General features: G+C 43.1%; 1 protein-coding gene across 26 annotated transcripts in view; it reads left to right on the forward strand.

Annotated features, from left to right (window-relative positions):
• The first annotated feature begins 11,576 nt into the window (after positions 1 to 11,576).
• The window catches only part of LOC139576009 (CUGBP Elav-like family member 4), a 178,188-nt gene continuing 168,764 nt past the window's right edge, over positions 11,577 to 21,000 (forward strand). For all 26 annotated transcript variants that reach the window (XM_071401567.1, XM_071401572.1, XM_071401570.1 and 23 more), the window contains exon 1: positions 11,577 to 12,106. In XM_071401567.1, coding sequence (XP_071257668.1) covers positions 11,857 to 12,106 — 250 coding nt within the window. In that variant the 5' untranslated portion in view covers positions 11,577 to 11,856. The remainder of the gene's footprint in view (positions 12,107 to 21,000) is intronic.

Here is a 21,000-nt window from a genome sequence, read left to right on the forward strand (position 1 = left end):
TCTTCTGTTGTTGGTTTGTGATTCACTCTCCACCTGTGCATCTTCTTTATATCCTATCTGTTTATTTGCCTGTTCTATTTCTGTCCCTGGTTCTCATCCTCTGTGTCCACATCTTTCCTCCCTCTCATCACGTCATATGTTAATGTGTCTCTGCCTGTCCTCTCTTGTTTCCTGCCTTATCCTTCCAATATCCTGTCCCAGTTACAACTCTCTCTCTCTCTCTCTCTCTCTCTCTCTCTCTCTCTCTCTCTCTCTCTCTCTCTCTCTCTCTCTCTCTCTCTCTCTCTCTCTCTCTCTCTCTCTCTCTCTCTCTCTCTCTCTCTCTCTCTCTCCTGTGGAGGTCAGGTGTGGTGTAGAGTGAGAGCCAGCCTGTGTTTAATTACATTAATAAACAGCCCTGTGAGGTGGCGTGCCCTCTCTTCTCTCCTCTCCCCCCTCTCCCCCCTCTTTCTCCTCACCCTCTCTCTCTCCTCTCCCTTTCTCAGGTTCCCTCAGTGTTGTTCCACAGGCCTCAGTCGGTTCTGTAGAGAGAGGCCCCCTGCAGGCCAAAGCCCAATAGCTGCCAGGTTACATTTCATGGCTGATTGCGAGGCATGTGTTTATCCCCCTCTCCTCCATCAGTTCCAACCCCCGTCTCCAGTGGTTCCCGACACGCTCGCCTCGCTGGAGGTCATGTCAGAGATTTTCTCCCTCCCCTCTCTGATGCAGGTCGAGGTCTGGGTGAAATGGGCCTCTTAACGTGCTGCAGCTGCATCTCTCTCAAACACCAGGTAATGAGGGACATGCCCTTCCTGATAGGCTCCTCAGAGTTGTAAAACACCTCATCATCCCCCCTCCTCCCGCTCCTCCTCCCCCTCTCCCACCACTGATGGTCATGTGCAAATACTCACCTCCTCTCCTCTTTTTGCATCTCACAAATTCAATTTGGAGGGGAATTTAAATATTTATTTGAAGAGGAGATGTAGGTGTTTGCCAAGGCTCTGCCTGCTCCCTAGTATTTGTAGAGGCTCTCTCTGTCTGTCTGCGTCATAAAGCTGAAATCAGCTTCAAACAGAATACCCCCTGGGCCAACAGACAATGGTCCTGCACACAAACATTAATAGCAAACTAGGCTGGCATATGACAAGAAGCAGTAACTTATTGCCATGCTTCCCCATGAAGAGACTTCCCTAGGTTGACAACAGGTCTGTACGATTTAATATGCATGCAAATACCAGACTCTTCAACAGGGTGTCAGAAAACAGTATACACCCCCCTTCCATAGTCAACAGGCCAGCTGTTAAAAGTGGTATCATCTCCTCCAAGACCATTACAGTTTAATGTGGCTGCATATAAAATCTGCATTTTTCTATAATGGAGGTGCTGAACCTGGGGTAAGGAAGCATACAATGCTGTCGCCTAAGCTTGTTGGGTGACAAATTGTATATATTTTATTGCAATTCTCCAATTTGTACATGTTTTGAGTGACTTTTTAGAGATCAATGGCAAAACAAAGATTAGAGAATTTAAACTGGAATAAAAGCTTAAAGTGGTTGTACCAAGTAGCAAGCTATATGCCATGGGCACGCGATTATCTAAAGAGGTTGACATTTTTTTATAATCTTTTTTCAAAGCCCTATGGTTGTGTTCTTACTCCCACCTCAGGTTTATACATCCATTTACATCTTAGTTCTTTACAAAATAATAGATCCAGAGAAAATACAAAAAATTGTTTCAAACGAGATGTATTCATGTTTATTTGAGAATGGCATAAATGTGAATAGATCAAATGAGTTTTCATGACTTCCTTTTTCCTTCATTCTTCACAGAGAATGTCTCCATTTTTCAATTGTTCTGTGGCTTTTTCATTTATTCATCCCCCCACAATTAGTATTCCTCTCCCAACGAAGGCTTTGGGTTATTACGAATAGCAGTGATACAACTGCCTCACAAATGTTCCTTCTCTTTATCAAAGTGTTTAGTACCCTTCACACACACATGCTAATTAATAACGTTGTCCCCGAACAATGAAAAGTCTCTCAGAATAGTGTGGACCACAGAAAGTGTAGCCTTGAGGGATGTGTCCTCTTCAAAACATCAGGTTGACTGAAAATATATTTTTCCTATTCTTTCTCTCTGAACCACCATCTCTCTCTCTCTCAATCCAATTAAATTCAAGGGATTTATTGGCATGGGAAACATATGTTAACATTGCCAAAGCAAGTGAAGTAGATAATAAACAAAGTTAAATAAACAATACAATTTAACAGTAAACATTACACTCACCGAAGTTCCAAAAGAATAAAGACATTTAAAATGTCATATTATGTCTATATACAGTGTTGTAACGATGTACAAAAGGGAAAATAAATAAACATAAATATGGGTTGTATTTACAGTGGTGTTTGTTCTTCACTGGTTGCCCTTTTGTTGTGGCAACAGGTCACAAATATTGCTGCTGTGATGGCACACTGGTGTTTCACCCAGTAGATATGTGAGTTAATCAAAATTGGGTTTGTTTTTGAAATCTTGTGTAATCTGAAGGAAATATGTGTCTCTAATATGGTCATGCATTTGGCAGGAGGTTAGGAAGTGCAGCTCAGTTTCCACCAAATTTTGTGGCCAGGTCTGCCTACGGCGACCATTCTCAATAGCAAGGCTATGCTCACTGATTCTGTACATAGTCAAAGCTTTCCTTCATTTTGGGTCAGTCACAGTGGTCAGGTATTCTGCCACTGTGTATTCTCTGTTTAGGGCAAAATAGCATTCAGTTTGCTCTGTTTTTTTGTTAATTCTTTCCAATGTGTCAAATAATATATTTTTGTTTTCTCATGATTTGGTTGGGTCTAATTGTGTTGCTGTCCTGTTTGTGAACAGAAACTCCAGACCAGCTTGCTTAGGGGACTCTTCTCCAGGTTCATCTTTCTGTAGGTGATGGCTTTATTATGGAAGGTTTGGGAATAATTTCCTTTTAGGTGGTTGTAGAATTTAACGTCTCTTTTCTGGATTTTGATAATTAGCGGGTATCGGCGTAATTCTGCTCTGCATGCATTATTTGGTGTTTTATGTTGTACACTGAGGATATTTTTGCAGAATTCTGCATGCAGAGTCTCAATTTGGTGTTTGTCCCATTTTGTGAATTCTTGGTTGGTGAGCGGAACCCAGACCACATAACCATAAGTGGCAATGGGTTCTATAACTGATTCAATTATTTTTTGCCAGATCCTAATTGGTATGTCAAATTTTTTGAATAGCCTTCTTGCCTTGTCTCGCAGCTCGTTCACATCTTTGTGGAAGTTACCTGTGGCACTGATGTTTAGGCAGAGGTATGTATAGTTTTTTTGTGTGCTCTAGGGCAAAGGTGTCTAGATGGTATTTGTGGTCCTGGCAACTGGACCTTTTTTGGAACACCATTATTTTTGTCTTACTGAGATTTACTGTCAGGGCCCAAGTCTGACAGAATCTGTGCAGAAGATCTAGATGCTGCTCCTTGGTTGGGGACAGAGGCACCAGATCATCAGTAGACAGTAGACATTTGATTTAAGATTCTAGTAGGGTAAGGCTGGGTGCTGCAGACTGTTCTAGTGCCCTAGCCAATTTGTTGATATATATGTTGAAGAGGGTGGTGCTTAAGATGCATCCCTGTCTCATCCCACGGCCCTGTGGAAAGAAATGTGTGTGTTTTTTTGCCAATTTTAACCGCACACTTGTTTGTGTACATGGATTTTATAATGTTGTATGTTTTTCCCCCAACACCACTTTCCATCAATTTGTATAGCAGACCCTCATGCCAAATTGAGTCAAAGGCTTTTTTGAAATCAACAAAGCATGAGAAGATTTTGCCTTTGTTTTGATTTGTTTGTTTGTCATCTAGGGTGTGCAGGGTGAACACGTGGTCTGTCTTATGGTAATTTGGTAAAAAGCCAATTTAACATTTGTTCTGTACATTGTTTTCACTAAGGAAATGTACGAGTCTGCTGTTAATGATAATGCAGAGGATTTTCCCAAGGTTGCTGTTGACACATATCCCACGGTAGTTATTGGGGTCAAATTTGTCTCTACTTTTGTGGATTGGGGTGATCAGGCCTTGGTTCCAAATATTGGGGAAGATGCTCTCTCTGTGTCTCTCTTTCTCGTTCTCTTTCTCTTTCTCTCTCTCCATCTCCCCTTCTCTCAGAGGGGCAGTTTGAGTCTGGGCACGGGGAGAGGGAGAGGGACCAAAGTTAATTAGACTGTGGGCCAGGGAGGGGGGCACTTGGTAATGGAAAGGAGGTGTGTTGAAACAGATGGCCCAGAATGTATTAACTTGCAGGAGAGCTCCAAGGAACCCCCTGGACCAGACATTAGTCCTGCCACTGTCTGGGACTCGGTGGAGGGAGGTTAGCGGAGTAGACTGAATAAATAATTCAGCTACAACATGTCACCTCCATGAATAGACATGAATATGTGTAAATACACAGGAAATACATATGGGTATGTTAGCACATGATTTTCCAGAAACGCTTAATAAATGTGTATTTATAGCCAGAAGTGACCTTACAGCCATTAAAACCCCTGATGGTAGTTGGAGGTTGACCAGAGGAGTCTGGCCAGAGGTCAGCATGACTGGCTGGCAGGGGTAACAGGGCCTGAGAATGTGACAGTTAAAACCTCTTGTAGCTGGCCAGACTACTCTCAATATTCCAGCAAGCATTAGCATAAGAGAACCATACAGTATACTGACCTCTGTATCACCCCAAACATACACTACCAATTCTTTGGAGATTTATTCATGTGCAACCTTGGACTCACTGTCGGTCTACTCTGTAGGTGGAAAATTTATAAACTGTGAGAAAAGCAAACGTTTCTATACGACATAAACTAGGCCTAAATACAGTAATGGCACATTGTCCTGTTTATTCTGTGCGGTATGAAATGAGAGGAGCTGCACAATGCTGTACTGAACCCTTGAGGTACACAGGCATCCTAACAGGTAGACTTGTCTATGTAAATCATCCAGTGGTCTGACACACACACACACACGCACGCACGCACGCACGCACGCACGCACGCACACACACACACACACACACACACACACACACACACACACACACACACACACACACACACACACACACACACACACACACACACACACACACACACACACACACACACACACACACACACACACACACACACACACACACAGATTGAGTCACCCATTATACCACTGCCCAATGGTCAACTGGATGATGCTGTGAAGCGCCCAGAGAAAAGTATCCTACATACTGACTGAGGAGACATTCATAATTCAGTCATGTTGTGATGTGGGTACGTTTAGTCTTTGTCTTTCATTCTCTGATGTCTTTGCCAGAGGATATATACCTGCCTCTCCTCCAAGGAGATTGTTATCCCACGTTTACAACCCACTGGTGCTTCACCTTGACATTGACAAGACTAGAACTATCTTACTGACTTTAGGAACGCTGTGATATGTGAATGATCAACCTTTCCCAAACTTAAAATGTAAATGTCGAAAATGTATTGAAATAAAATAACATTCACACTTTATTTGGATAGTCCCAGATTTTCCATCTGTAGATGCTCTACAGATGGTCATACTATCAACAAACGATCTGTTAGGGTTAGGGTTAGGGTTAGGTTTAGAATAAGGGTAAGGTTGAAGGTTAGGGCTAGGGTTAGGGTAACGGTTAAGTTTAGGGTTAGGATAAGGGTTAGGGTTAGAGGTTTAGGGTTAGTAGATAGTTAGTTGAAATGTTAGTGATGTGTTAGTGATGTGAAATGTTAGTGAGTCTGTAGAGTGTCTACAGATGGACTATCCAAATAAACTGGCCATAACATTGTGGCTCCGCCCCAGAATATGCATTTACATGCTTTTGAAATAGTACCGTTTTGCTCATGGTTCTACATCTGCATTCAAAGTAAAGCCTGCTCCTATGCCTGCCAAGCCAGATCCACCAAAGGTTTTCAAACGTCTGTAAGCTACTCTTTAGCACAACCAGAACTCACTACACGGCCCTACAATACACCACTCGAGAGACAACTCTGCTGAAATCAAACAGCTCATACAAGAGAAGCGCTAAAAGCTAATGAAAAATAGATTTGGTGAAAAAGGTTTATTTTTCTTCCCTCTCTCTCCAAACGCGAGGAGGCGATGGAAGCCGAACAACATGTGCGCCAGCAGCTAGCGAGAACAGCTTGTGAACTAGTTGAGTGGGCTCTGTGAAGCCGGGCTGCTATACGTGTGACTCATCTCATCGGAGTGAGCTTCAAACACCACACTGAACCACTGATCCTGCTGGGCCTCCACCAAAGTAAAAATAGACTGCCATGACAACTGTACGCTCGGCGCCGTAAAGAAGTCCATTAACATTATGTGATGCTGCTGTTGAGAGTTCTGGTTCGCCTCACCTCCAGCTGTCACCATAACACTGACTCATTCTCCACATACCCTTCATCAAACAGAATACGTTGCCTACTTCTACATATTGGGCATTGAGAGAAAAACATGGTGATGATTCTTTGTTCTCTGTGAATGGGCTTGCCAGGCAGTGATCCTGCTGGCTGCTTGTACGTCAGTACTGTTACCTGTGATGCCTCAGTGGAGCCCTCCTGCCATTGGGTGTGAATGGACTCAGAGTCCTCCATTCTACTCTCTACTCACCTCACAGTACTGTGTAGATGCTCATGTTGTCCTCATCTGACTCACAGCGGTGTGTGTGTGCGTGAGTGCGTGCATGCGTGAGTGTGTGTCTGCGTCCGTGTGTGTGCCTGTGTGTGCGTGTGCGTGTGCATGTGTGTGAGGGAGGGAGGGAGGGAGGGAGGGAGGGAGGGAGGGAGGGAGGGGTTTTCTCCACCAAACTGTGACATTGCAATAACACAACAGCAGTGTATTCATATAGCTGAGTCGCTTTGTTACATCCAACATAATGCCCCAAAAAATGCATATTCAGATATTGTTAAATGGAGAAATGTAACCATACAGAGAGAGCAAAATGCCTGAGTGCGCAACATACTCCTGGGAACCAGGCAGGCAGAGAGGATTGTGGGATTCATTAGCTGCCAGGAAGCAGATGACTCATGGCGGTCTCCATGACCTGTTGTTTGTTTGTCTCTCGTTTATTCATTCCCTCTGTTTACTGCGACTCTTTAATGTGCAATGCAAGATGCCTGTTTGGCATTCAGGGGAACGGCCAGGCACTAACACTAGAGAGGACGCCCACCATAAAGGATATAAGTCCCTCATCAATGAGATGTAATCCAGCCTTTATAAATGAAAATGAACCAAGCCTAAACAATCCCTCTATACGCAGCCCAGGCTTGGACCAACAAGTGTTATACTGCCACTTCCATTGTGCACAGGCAAATGAATGAATTTTGAGGGAAGTCAAGTTTTGAAAGCAAATGATTGCTTCAGAGAGAGTGGTTTTCTCTCCTGTGGCGTGTGGGGAAACAGTGCACTGACAGCACTACCCCTCCCTGAGGCAGCCAGCAGCAGATAGAGCCTGTGTGTTGGAGAAAGCTCCAGGATTACCATACCACTCCTAAATTCACATAAATACTATCACACCTCATAGAGGCAATAACATGAATATCAATGGCTCTTTTCTCTCTTCAATTTGACTCATTCTTACAAGATGGACAGTGAAATGTGTTCATGCCTGACTGCATTACACCTCGTCTACTCCCCATGATCTGTTTAATTGGTTAATAATGAACACACACTGAGGTAATTTCCTTTAAAACCATTATACACTCCCAGGGTTGTCCGTCTCTGATTTGGGAAATTCAAGGTACTCAATCTATTTGGAGGTATTTCAAATAGCTTGCCTATGACTTTTCCGGTGAGTCACCTTGAATACGTTGTGAATAAGGTTTGTCATAAAAAAGGGATGAAGTGACATGGGGTATTCAGGTGTGAAAAATCCTGGAGGACACATGATATTCTTCTTGTGTGCATTCTTTCTTTGTGAAAAGTTCACATGCCTCCACAAGCACAGCTTGGAACTCATCTGACTGCACTCCATCTGTGAGAGGCCCAAGCACGCCGGTTCCCTCCGTTTCAGTACAGGTGGTGAGGCTTGGCAGCGACAAGCCTGAGAACCCTGTCAACCTTTCTGAGACGCCTCCACGCACTCAAACAAAAAGATGTATACACAGCAGCAGCAGTAGCATAATAGGAGATAGCATGCAGCCAGGCAGCAGTACCTGCATGTCTGTTCCCCTGCCAAGCAGTTTGGAAGTCTTCACAGCTGTGCAGGCAAGGTTCCCCACTGAGAGACGACAAAAAGAAGGAAACAAAAAAATCACAAAACCAAAGGGCGGCACTGACGTTACATTAGCTCTGCCTTTATGGCAATGAATGCCTGTGATGGTATTGACAAGGGGGCCTGTTGTGCTTTAATACCCCATTCAGCATGTAAACTCTGCAGGATCTTTTTAAAAACGATCTACAAAGATGTGATTAAATAGAAAATAAATTATTAAAGCTAACCAAAGCAATGCAATGCCAGATGTTACTAGAGCCTTTTAAATACCCCTCCTCTCCCCAAACAACCACACTCCTGCATACATAGGAGAGGAACCTTCTCATACAAAGACAAATATGAAAACATCTGCAAGATCTATTTTGATTTCATTCAACATAGAGGATATGCTTGGGATATGTATTAAATATTGAATTGACATATATATATTTTTTTAAATCATATACATAGATGTTACAATCATGCAACAATCAATATTTGCCGCGCCTATATAACTATGTGTAACGTCCGGGGTGTAGTGGGTGAGAAGTCAGGCGCAGGAAGCAGAGAGTTCAGGGTAGTGCTATTCCTTTTAATGCACAAAAACCGGTGAACATAAACCAACCCCACGAAACACAGGGCGCACACCAAAACAAATGCCCCAAACACGGGGGACTTAAACAGTCCAGCAAAACTCATAAAAATGGGAAACCCCGCAATTCACAGACCTGTACACATGTACACCAAACAATCCCGCACAACCAGCAGGCGGGCCTGCTGGTAAATAAAGCCTGACTAATCAGCCTAAAACACAAACAGGTGCAACCAATAAACAGAAAGGGGACAAAGGGATCAGTGGCAGCTAGTAGGCCGGTGACGACGACCGCCGAGCGCCACCCGAACAGGAAGGGGAGCCACCTTCTGTAGGAATCGTGACACTATGCATAAGATGTAATGAGGATATCTGAATGTTAACCACTAGTTAGGCATATATTCCTTCTAGATAGAGTTGAAGTCGGAAGTTTATATACACCTTACCTGAATACATTTAAACTCCGTTTTTCACAATTCCTGACATTCAATCCGAGTAAATATTCCCTGTATTAGGTCAGTTAGGATCACCACTTTATTTTAAGAATGTGAAATGTCCGAATAATAGTAGAGATAATTATTTATTTCAGCTTTTATTTCTTTCATCACATTCCCAGTGGGTTAGAAGTTTACATACACTCAATTAGTATTTGGTAGCATTGCCTTTAAATTGTTTAACTTGGGTCAAACGTTTTGGGTAGCCTTCCACAAGCTTCCCACAATAAGTTGGGGGAATTTTGGCCCATTCCTCCTGACAGAGCTGGTGTAACTGAGTCAGATTTGTAGGCCTCCTCGCACACGCTTTTTCAGTTCTGCCCACAAATTTCCTATAGGGTTGAGGTCAGGGCTTTGTCATGGCCACTCCAATACCTTGATTTTTTGCCCTTAAGCCATTTTGCCACAACTTTGGAAATATGCTTGGTGTCATTGTCCATTTGGAAGACCCATTTGCGACCAAGCTTTATCTTCCTGACAGATGTCTTGAGATGTTGCTTCAATATAACCACATCATTTTCCTCCCTCATGATGCCATCTATTTTGTGAAGTGCACCAGTTCCTCCTGCAGCAAAGCACCCCACAACATGATGCTGCCACCCCCGTGCTTCACGGTTGAGATGGTGTTCTTCGGCTTGCAAGGCTCCCCTTTTTTCCTCCAAACATAACATTGTTCATTATGGCCAGGACTTTTCTCCCAAAAGTATGATCTTTATCCACATGTACAGTTGCAAACTGTAGTCTGGCTTTTTTTATGGCGGTTTTGGAGCAGTGGTTTCTTCCTTGCTGAGTGGCCTTTCAGGTTATGTCGATATAGGACTTGTTTTACTGTGGATATAGATACTTTTGTACCTGTTTCCTCCAGCATCTTCACAAGGTCCTTTGCTGTTGTTCTGGGATTGATTTGCACTTTTCGCACCAAAGTACGTTCATCTCTAGGAGACAGAACACGTCTCCTTCCTGAGCGGTATGACAGCTGTGTGGTCCCATGGTGTTTATACTTGCATACTCTTGTTTGTACAGATGAACGTGGTACCTTCAGGCAGTTGGAAATTGCTCCCAAGGATGAACCAGACTTGTGGAGGTCTACAATATTTTTTCTGAGGTCTTGGCTGATTTCTTTTGATATTCCCATGATGTCAAGCAAAGAGGCACTGCGTTTGAAGGTATGCCTTGAAATACATCCACAGGTACACCTCCAATTGACTCAAATGATGTCAATTAGCCTATCAGAAGCTTCTAAAGCCATGACATCATTTTCTGGAATTTTCCAAGCTGTTTAAAGGCACAGTCAACTTAGTGTATGTAAACTTCTGACCCACTGGAATTGTGATACAGTAAATTATAAGTGTAATAATCTGTCTGTTAACAATTGTTGGAAAAATTACTTGTGTCATGCACAAAGTAGATGTCTTAACCGACTTGCCAAAACTATAGCTTGTTAACAAGACATTTTTGGAGTGGTTGAAAAACGAGTTCTAATGACTCCAACCTAAGTGTATGTAAACTTCTGACTTCAACTGTAGTTATATCCTTCTCTAGAATATTTGCCACCACTGACTGATGAACAATTCATCTCTGCATAACCTGTTGCCTGGCTCTCAAAATAGCCTTACAGTAGTGGAGTCATTCAGCATCCAATCAATAATCTCATCCTTGCCGTAATAGTACACATCATCACCACTTAGGATCTCTGACCTAATTATGACCAAACTGTTGAGCCTTTCATAAACCATGATTACCTAAAGCAAAACTTAATTAGTTGTACTTTAATATGACAACATATACATTTTCAGAAAGTTATTTGGATATGTATAGACAAAGTCCCGTTGATTATGAAGCGGTGAAAAGAACCCGTAGATCAGTCCAAAAACTGTTGAAGATAAACGGTAGCGCCAATTCAGCACCATGGACAGCAACATGTTAGGAACGTAGATACTGGGTTTTCTTTGAGCGCGCGACATCAAAACACAGCAGACAATAGCCTACACATATCTAAATGTGTCTTTCCTATTAGCCAGAACAAGGCTACCTGTGAGAATGATTATCTACAGAATTCAATTTCATACGTAGCCTACAGCGGCAAGTTCCTGTCTTTGTTCCTCTTAAAAGTCTCGAGCTTTCCCTTTACACAAATGTTTGGATTCTCACTACACCCTGCGGGCGCTCGGTCGTTCTGCCCTCCAATTGGCTAAACCGGTCTTATTATGCAAATTAGCTAGGGGTCTAGTCAGAAGCCTACGAGCTGACGTCACTAGGCAGAGTGGCAGCTGACATAGGGAGAAAGAAACAGATTGAGAACGGGAAGAGGAATGAAAATACATCAAACATAAATAAAGCGAAATCAAAGCAATAGGATAGATTGAGAGAAAGGAGTAAGAAGAAGAGAGAAACTGTGTAAAAAGGGAGAGGGACAGGGAGAGAGAAAGAAGATAAAAAATAAAGTAGGGGGAGTTTGCAGTTGACTTGAGAGAGAGGGAAAGGGAGAAAGGGAGAGAGAGAGCGAGAGAGAGACCAGCCGCCGGCCCATTTAGGAAAGATGGCTACAGTCACTGCAAACGGAGTGCAGCAAGAGAATGGATTCAGCACCACGAACAGCGCCGGCAGGATGAACGGACTCATGATCGGTCAGAACACCATTCCAATGAAGGACCACGACGCCATCAAGCTGTTTATCGGACAGATTCCCAGAAATCTGGAGGAGAAAGATCTGAAGCCCCTTTTTGAGGAATTCGGAAAGATATACGAACTCACTGTGCTGAAAGACAGGTTTACGGGAATGCATAAAGGTCGGTTCTGGTATAATTTCTTTGCTTCTGTATGCACGCAGCAACATCCTTTTCAAAAACAGTATATATTTTTTTAAAGCATTCGAGGCTCTAATGAGAGCATAAAAAGTGTAATTATTGTAGATGTTTGTGGCATGTGGGAGTTTCCTGCAAAGCAGTACGTTGTTGCTTTACACACACACACACACACACACGTGTGCGAATGAGTGCGCGCGGGTTAATTGTCAAAGTGTCAACCCCTCATCCGCTAGGATACTACTGCTTTGTAGCCTATGTCTGTGTATGTTTACATTGACGCTCATGTGCTGGGCTCCTAGTTAAGGGGTGGGACAAGGAATGTCTGTTTGCTTCACGGTGCCTGATAGTTAGATCGTCATAGACAGATAAGCTAAAATATACTCCGGAAGAAGGAGGACGGAAATCACCACTGGGCATGAGATGTTAGTTATTAGGGCTGTGTGACGATGCTGATGTGGCATTTTGAGAAGGCTAATGTATACGTTTTAGACGTAATTAAGAGACCAAAATAACTGTTTAGATCACTGCCATTTATTGTAGTGTAGGCTAGTTCAGGGGGCGGGGCCCAGGAAATAAAAAGCATCCAATGTTGCATAGCAGAGGCATGGGAACAGCATGGGGTCTCTCTCTCGCGCTCTTTCACCGGCCGGGTCACCTTATTGTCCGCAATGATCAGGAGCGATACTCATGTCATTATTTCATAGCGCGCGTAGAATACAGACTAAATGTGATTGATTATCCAGATGGTGTCCTTCTATTTCACTTCTGAACTAATATTACAACCCCGTACATTTAGCCGCTATTGTTTGAAAATATTGTCTACCGGTAGGCTATGTCAACATAATGTCCCAATGTCCTGTGAAGTATAGGCTATGTCTTAGAATCGAGGTGGTTGTCTATTTAAATGCTAGTGTTATAGACCTACCGAAAGCAAATACTAAAAAGTTACTTAAAGGATACTTATTATTATTTTTATAAATATTAGTAGTAGTTGTAGTAGTATTAGTATTGCTTTAATATTTTTATTATTTTTTAAATATATATATAATATTTTTTAAATAATTTGTGTATTGTTACTAAAAGCAGGCCTAATATAGCCTAGTTATATAATGTGTTTAATTTCGTTATGTAGGAGGACGTTTAAATATGTGTGTAAAGCTATAATAAAAGGCTCTCTTCTAACGATTTTCCTAATCTCTTCTTCAGAAGAGCGCGCTTCCACTAATCACTGCTATACAGGTACAGCGCTGGGTTCGTCCTGGGACCAGTGCCAGCTAAATCATATAGTGCAGTATATAATTAAAGCTACTAGTTTACATTAATAGGTCATATTGCCAAAGAGCCTACAAGCCGCCGAGAGACAGAGAGGGAATCGTGACACAGAAATGAGCGGCCGCCCAGCAGTGTCCTGCTCCCGGATCTCCCTTTACCCTGTGCCCTGAAGGTCTCTGCGCGCCACCTGTTCAGTGAGTTATCAGTCACTGCTGCTGGACCCACACACCCCGCGTTTCTCTTTGGAACATGATAGTTTAAAACAATATTCCGATGCGTGTGTTTTCTACGTCTGCCTGTCCTCGAACTCCATGAAAGTCAAAGCTCCAGGGCTGTTTGCTTAAAGAAAGATAATCCTGTTCACAAGCCAAACTGTCTGCCCAGTCAAATCAGCATCCGCCGAGGCCACTCCGGTGTACTAGTAGCCTATAATGTAGGACATATTATGTATTACTACCCACCGACTCAAAGTCACATTGGGAGTGCGCGAGAGTTGGCTACATGCGTGCTGTCTAATAAGATTTCATAAATGCATTTTATGGAGGAGTTTTTCCCCTCATATGGTCTTCTCACCTGTGATATATGCCAACATCTTTAAATGTTCCCTACAGAAAGGCACGTGGAAAATATTTTTCTACAGACTCACAACTGGCATGTGAGTTTGTTTTTACTTTAAAATAGGCATGCAAAGGTCCTAAGCAATGGCTGATTCCGTTTTGGGGGAACAATGCTTTACAAAAAAGCCTGACTTCAAATAAAATAGTACTTCCTTGAAATAAAAACCATTTGATTTTAAGACTTTTTAAATACATTTGGGATTTGCATTTACAATAATTGAATCCTCCATAATCGTAATCTAGCCTATTATTGGTCAGTCTATGTTTGTTTTGTATTCCAATTGTGATTGGTCTTTGGGCTCATAGGAGGGCGTTTTGAAATGTATAAAACCCACATTTCTTCTGGTCTTTAAACCCTAGTGAAGGCAAAAGTCTGATATGCATTGGTTTCAGGCCTAGACTACTCTTACATTAACTCTTTTATCAACTTCCACTGCCCTCCAAGAGTTGCTGAATTTCCTCTTCATCCTAGTAGACTATGTATACGGAAATACTAAAGGTATTGGTAAACTTACAATAGGCAAACTATAACCAAATGCGACTGTAAATCGTGAATGAAGTCTTACATGCTGACTACATGCGTCCACGTGCGCTATCGCACACATTTTGATTTTGTCTACCCACACCAGATGCGATCAGGACACGCAGATTGAAATGTCAAAACGAACTCTGAACCAGCTATATTAATTTGGGGACAGGTCGAAAAGCATTACACTTTCATTGCAATTTAGCTAGCTAGCTTGCCTTTGCTAGCTAATTTGTCCTGGGATATAAACATTGGGTTGTTATTTTACCTGAAATGCACAAGGTCCTCTACTCTGACAATAAATCCTCAGTTAAAAGGGTAAACTGAGTTAGTTTCTAGTAATCTCTCCTCCTTCAGGCTTCTTCTTCTTTGGACTTTATATGGCGGTTGGCAACCAACTTTAAGGTGCATTACCACCACCAACTGGACTGGAGTGTGGACCTCAGTTCATTGTTCAATCACCCATGTGGGTATATGCTCCTAAAAACGAATGAGGAGATGGGAGAGGCGGGACTTGCAGCACATCAAGCGTCAGAAATAGAACCAAGTTCTATTTTAGAGCCTGGCTACGCATATACTCGTTAATGCGCGCGAGCAGTGTGGATGCAATGATTGAATAACATGTACAGTGGGGAGAACAAGTATTTGATACACTGACAATTTTGCAGGATTTCCTACTTACAAAGCATGTAGAGGTCTGTCATTTTTATCATAGGTACACTTCAACTGTGAGAGAAGGAATCTAAAACAAAAATCCAGAAAATCACATTGTATGATTTTTAATTAATTAATTTGCATTTTATTGCATGACATAAGTATTTGATACATCAGAAAAGCAGAACTGAATATTTGGTACAGAAACCTTAGTTTGCAATTACAGAGATCATACGTTTCCTGTAGTTCTTGACCAGGTTTGCACACACTGCAGCAGGGATTTTGGCCCACTCCTCCATACAGACCTTCTCCAGATCCTTCAGGTTTCGGGGCTGTCGCTGGGCAATACGGACTTTCGGCTCCCTCCAAAGATTTTCTATTGGGTTCAGGTCTGGAGACTGGCTAGGTCACTCCAGGACCTTGAGATGCTTCTTACGGAGCCACTCCTTAGTTGCCCTGGCTGTGTGTTTCGGGTCTTTGTCATGCTGGAAGACCCAGCCACGACCCATCTTCAATGCTCTTACTGAGGGAAGGAGGTTGTTGGTCAAGATCTCGCGATACATGGCCCCATCCATCCTCCCTTCAATACGGTGCAGTCGTCCTGTCCCCTTTGCAGAAAAGCATCCCCAAAGAATGATGTTTCCACCTCCATGCTTCACGGTTGGGATGGTGTTCTTGGGGTTGTACTCATCCTTCTATTCCTCCAAACACGGCGAGTGGAGTTTAGAGCAAAAAGCTCTATTTTTGTCTCATCAGACCACATGACCTTCTCCCATTCCTCCTCTGGATCATCCAGATGGTCATTGGCAAACTTCAGACGGGCCTGGACATGCGCTGGCTTGAGCAGGGGGACCTTGCGTGCGCTGCAGGATTTTAATCCATGACGGCGTAGTGTGTTACTAATGGTTTTCTTTGAGACTGTGGTCCCAGCTCTCTTCAGGTCATTGACCAGGTCCTGCCGTGTAGTTCTGGGCTGATCCCTCACATTCCTCATGATCATTGATGCCCCACGAGGTGAGATCTTGCATGGAGCCCCAGACCGAGGGTGATTGACCGTCATCTTGAACTTCTTCCATTTTCTAATAATTGTGCCAACAGTTGTTGCCTTCTCACCAAGCTGCTTGGCTATTGTCCTGTAGCCCATCCCAGCCTTGTACAGGTCTACAATTTATCCCTGATGTCCTTACACAGCTCTCTGGTCTTGGCCATTGTGGAGAGGTTGGAGTCTGTTTGATTGAGTGTGTGGACAGGTGTCTTTTATACAGGTAACGAGTTCAAACAGGTGCAGTTAATACAGGTAATGAGTGGAGAACAGGAGGGCTTCTTAAAGAAAAACTAACAGGTCTGTGAGAGCCGGAATTCTTACTGGTTGGTAGGTGATCAAATACTTATGTCATGCAATAAAATGCAAATTAATTACTTAAAAATCATACAATGTGATTTTCTGGATTTTTGTTTTAGATTCCGTCTCTCACAGTTGAAGTGTACCTATGATAAAAATGACAGACCTCTACATGCTTTGTAAGTAGGAAAACCTGCAAAATCGGCAGTGTATCAAATACTTGTTCTCCCCACTGTATGTGTACATTTATTTTGGGCAGCAGGTTAGTTAGCTGTAATAGCAGCCTACACTCAAATCATGCAAATACACTGAGTGTACAAAACATGAAGAACACCTGCTCTTTCCATGACATAGACTGAACATGTGAATCCAGGGGAAGGCTATGATCCCTTATTGATGTCACTTGTTAAATCCACTTCAATCAGTGTAGATGAAGGGGAGGATACAGCTTAAAGAGGGATTTTTAAGCCTTTAGACAATTGAAACATGGATTGTGTATGTGTGCCATTCAGAGGGTGAATGGGCAAGACAAAGTATTTAAGTGCCTTTGCACGGGGTATGGTAGTAGGTGCCAGGCGCACAGGTTTGAGTGTTTTAAGAACTGCAACGCTGCTGGGTGTTTCACGCTCAACAGTTTCCCGTGTGTATCAAGAATAGTCCACCACCCAAAGGACGTCCAGCTAACTTGACACAACTGTGGCAAGCATTGGAGTCAACATGGGCCAGCATCCCTGTGGAACGCTTTCAATACCTTGTAGAGTCCATGCTCTGACGAATTGAGGCTGTTCTGAGGGCAAAAAGGGATGCAACTCAACATTAGGAAGGTGTTCCTAATGTTTTATACACTCAGCGTATATTTAGGCACATCTGTCGGCTATACTTCGTCTTTCACTGAGAGCTGCCTATGACGGAGCCGACAAGTTGGTGGAAAAATATGTAGACACCTGTTATTAGTGCTGAGTGATTAGTGCTTTTTGAGGTCGGTTCGGTTTTGGTTAGATTATTAAACAATAATCATGGTTTTCGATTTCAGTTTAGACAATTTGTTAAAACATTAAATGCAATATACATGATGTGGGTTAAATTTTGTAACAACACACAATACAACAATGAACTAAAGTCCCATGATAGTAGTTACTGCCCATTTCCGCTTATAGCTTATTAACCATTGTTTATTCATATTACTTTACTTTAATAGAATATTTAAGTTGTCTATATAACATTTGTTTTATTTGAATTTCCAAGTCATCTCTTCTCTATAGAGCTGCTGCCTATGCTGCAAAATCACAATTTTAGTAGTTCTTCAAAGTAAATAATGCATAGTTTTACTGCTGAATACCAACTATCAATCACATAGATGATGTATTTTCAGGTAGAGATACCTTGTGAAGCAACTGCTCTCTATCCTCTCAATTGTGCATTCTTCTGTCTCTTCTCTCCCTCTCCCTCTCCAACTCCCTCTCCCTCTCCGTGTCTGCCCCAAACAGACCGGACAAGTAGGCGTGCAATGGATTATGGTCATTGTAGTTAATTACCACGTTTTCTGCACTAAACTAGGTAGAATATTGGCCTGTTGGAAACTACAGCTCCCTACTACATCACACAGTTTGGGCTTGATCTGAATTCTCTGGGCATTGAGCTCACAGAAAAAAACAGAACGAAACGGAATTCAAATAATTGAACTGATGTCGGTCAATTAGTTGTTTAAATATTGAAAAATAACCGACATCTGAGTTAATCGCTCAGCACTGCCTGCTATAGGTTGTTTTCAATAAAACGTCACAATACGGTGCAGAGAGTTCGATTTGACTGCTAGGGGTCAAGGAGACCCCCAACTCCGTTTTCAAGGGATTGTTAAATAAATGTTATAACTATTTGGTTTTAATATCATCACCTCTTGAAGAGTATAGTCAGAATGACACATTTCCAATTATTCCACACTTAACTCTATCACCAGAGTTATACAGCAAGTAACTGCATGCTTTTCATGCTCAGTAAACATCAATTGATTATGTAATTTCAGATACGTGAGGGTAGACTATCCATTTGGCATGTAGCTAGCTAGCTAGCTAAGCAAACAAACATTGTGTCATCAGAGATTATGCTTTTGGAAAGAGCTTGACATTGGCAAGTCCTCGTCCTGGTAAAGTTGTCAGTCGGACTACTGTCATCACCACGATAGATGGCAAGCACATCAAACAATATTTGGATATACAGCCATATAGTTTATACCCTGAAAGTTAACTTGTTAACTGGCCATATTAACGTGATCTGTTATTAACCTGCTAGCCAATTTGACATGGTCCATCAATCAATGTAGCCTATCATGTCTGTCAGCAGCAATCGTGATTAAACAGGCTTGAAAACAATGTTGAAACGGGGATGTTAGCCAACTTCACTAGGTAGGCCTACATTGGTTGGAGAAAAAAGTACATTAGATCTACTTACCACTATGTTTAGCCAACTGTACAACGTTTCTACCAGTAGCTTGCAAAGTAAACATTATCAGCTAACAGTACATCGGCAAATGCAGCCTTCTGCTGCTTGACAGGGAGAGCCCACGAAAACCATGCTGTATAACTCTGATGATAGAGCTAAATGTGCACAATTGTGTTGCATGGAATAATCGGAAATGTGTAGTTCGGACTATGCTCACAATATATGCTTACAGTTCACATTTATTTAACAATCCCTTGAAAACGGCTGTAAGAGCCGACGCTGGAGATGAGAAGCAGGTACGGAGAGTGAATGTTTAATCTTGCACAGACATGGAACAGCGTCAGAACTGGGAAATACAAAGACATATGACAAATAATGCTGAAGCGGGGAACAGACAGATATAGGGGAGGAAATAGCACAAGTGATTGAGTCCAGGTGAGTGCAATGAATCGCTGATACCTGTGACGAGGGAAGCAGGTGTGCGTAATGATGGTGGCAGGAGTGCGTAATGCAGGGCAGCCAGGGAGGGAGAGCGGGAGCAGGCGTGACAGTACCCACCCCTCTAGGGGTGTCACCCTTCATCCCACCTGGTCTAGCCTGGCGGGCCGGCCGAGGCATGGGTGCTGGACCAGCCGGCTGGGGCGTAGAAGCCCGACGAACCGGCAGAAGCGTAGGAGCCTGACGATCCAGTCGAGGCATGACAGCCTGATGATCCCGCTGGGACGTGGGAGCCTGATGAGCCGGCTGAGGCGTAAAACCCTGACGATCCAGCGGAGGCCTGACATGGGATGGCCGAGCCAACCCGGAGCAAGGAGACCTCTCGAGCCAGCTAGGGCGTGGAAGCCCGATGAGCCGGCTGAGGAAACCCCGGTTCCCTTGGCTGCAGCCCCCGGACACGACGTCACCACCAACCGAAACGCCAGCACTCCCCGATGCTTCATTTGATGGCTTCAGCATTCTGTAAGAACTGACGCTGGAGATAAAAAGCAGGTGTGGAGAGTGAACATTTCATTTACACAGACACGGAACAGGACAGGAACAGCGTCAGAGCTGGGTAGTACAGAGACATACGACAATCAATGCAGAAGCGCGGAACAGAGCTGGGGAACAGACAGATATAGGTGAGAAAATACAAAGGGGATTGAGTCCAGGTGAGTCCAATGAATCACTGATGCGCGTGACGAGGGAAGCAGGGTTGCATAATGATGGTGGCAGGAGTGCGTAATGCCGGGCAGCCTGGTGCCCTCGAGCGCCCGGGAGGGAGAGCGGAAGCAGGCGTGATAACGGCACATGGTTGTCAATAATTTTCGTGGAGCTGCGGGTCTTCTTGCACTCCAGCATGCAAATTGAACGCTCTGCACCTTATTGGGACATTTTATTGATAAAGACCTATTAAAATAAGAGCAAACAAGTATCCTATTCTTATGTCTCTGTCATATTCAACTAAATGTGTGTTGCATTAAAATAGGCCACAGGCTATATTGAACCATAACCCTGTCACATAACCTAGACTTAGCAAGCATAGTAGCTATTTTAGCAGGCCAATACCATTGTAGATGTCTACCAACAATGGCTGTGCATAGGCCTTCAGCACATTTTGTTTCAGCAACGTGACATCCCCTCCCTCAGACCAAGAGACATGTCATTGAAATGCCTCAGGTGGTTAAGGAGTGTGTCATCACAGTCTAGACTTAATGATTATTTCATTATTCAACTAATGGATCATCTTCTGCTACACCATTCATACCCAGAGTGATATAACACAGGGTTGCACCATCATTTTGGATCTATGAAAATGTAATGATTTGGGGGGGTATAATGTTGTTAATCATGATTCAGGGGGGTATAATGTTGTTACTCATGATTTGGGGGGGGGTATAATATTGTTACTCATGATTTGGGGGGGGGGGGTATAATATTGTTACTCATGATTTGGGGGGGTATAATGTTGTTAATCATGATTCAGGGGGGTATAATGTTGTTACTCATGATTTGGGGGGGGGGGGGGTATAATATTGTTACTCAT

The sequence above is a fragment of the Salvelinus alpinus genome, chromosome 5 (genome assembly GCF_045679555.1).
Source record: "Salvelinus alpinus chromosome 5, SLU_Salpinus.1, whole genome shotgun sequence".
Classification (NCBI taxonomy): Eukaryota; Metazoa; Chordata; class Actinopteri; order Salmoniformes; family Salmonidae; genus Salvelinus; species Salvelinus alpinus.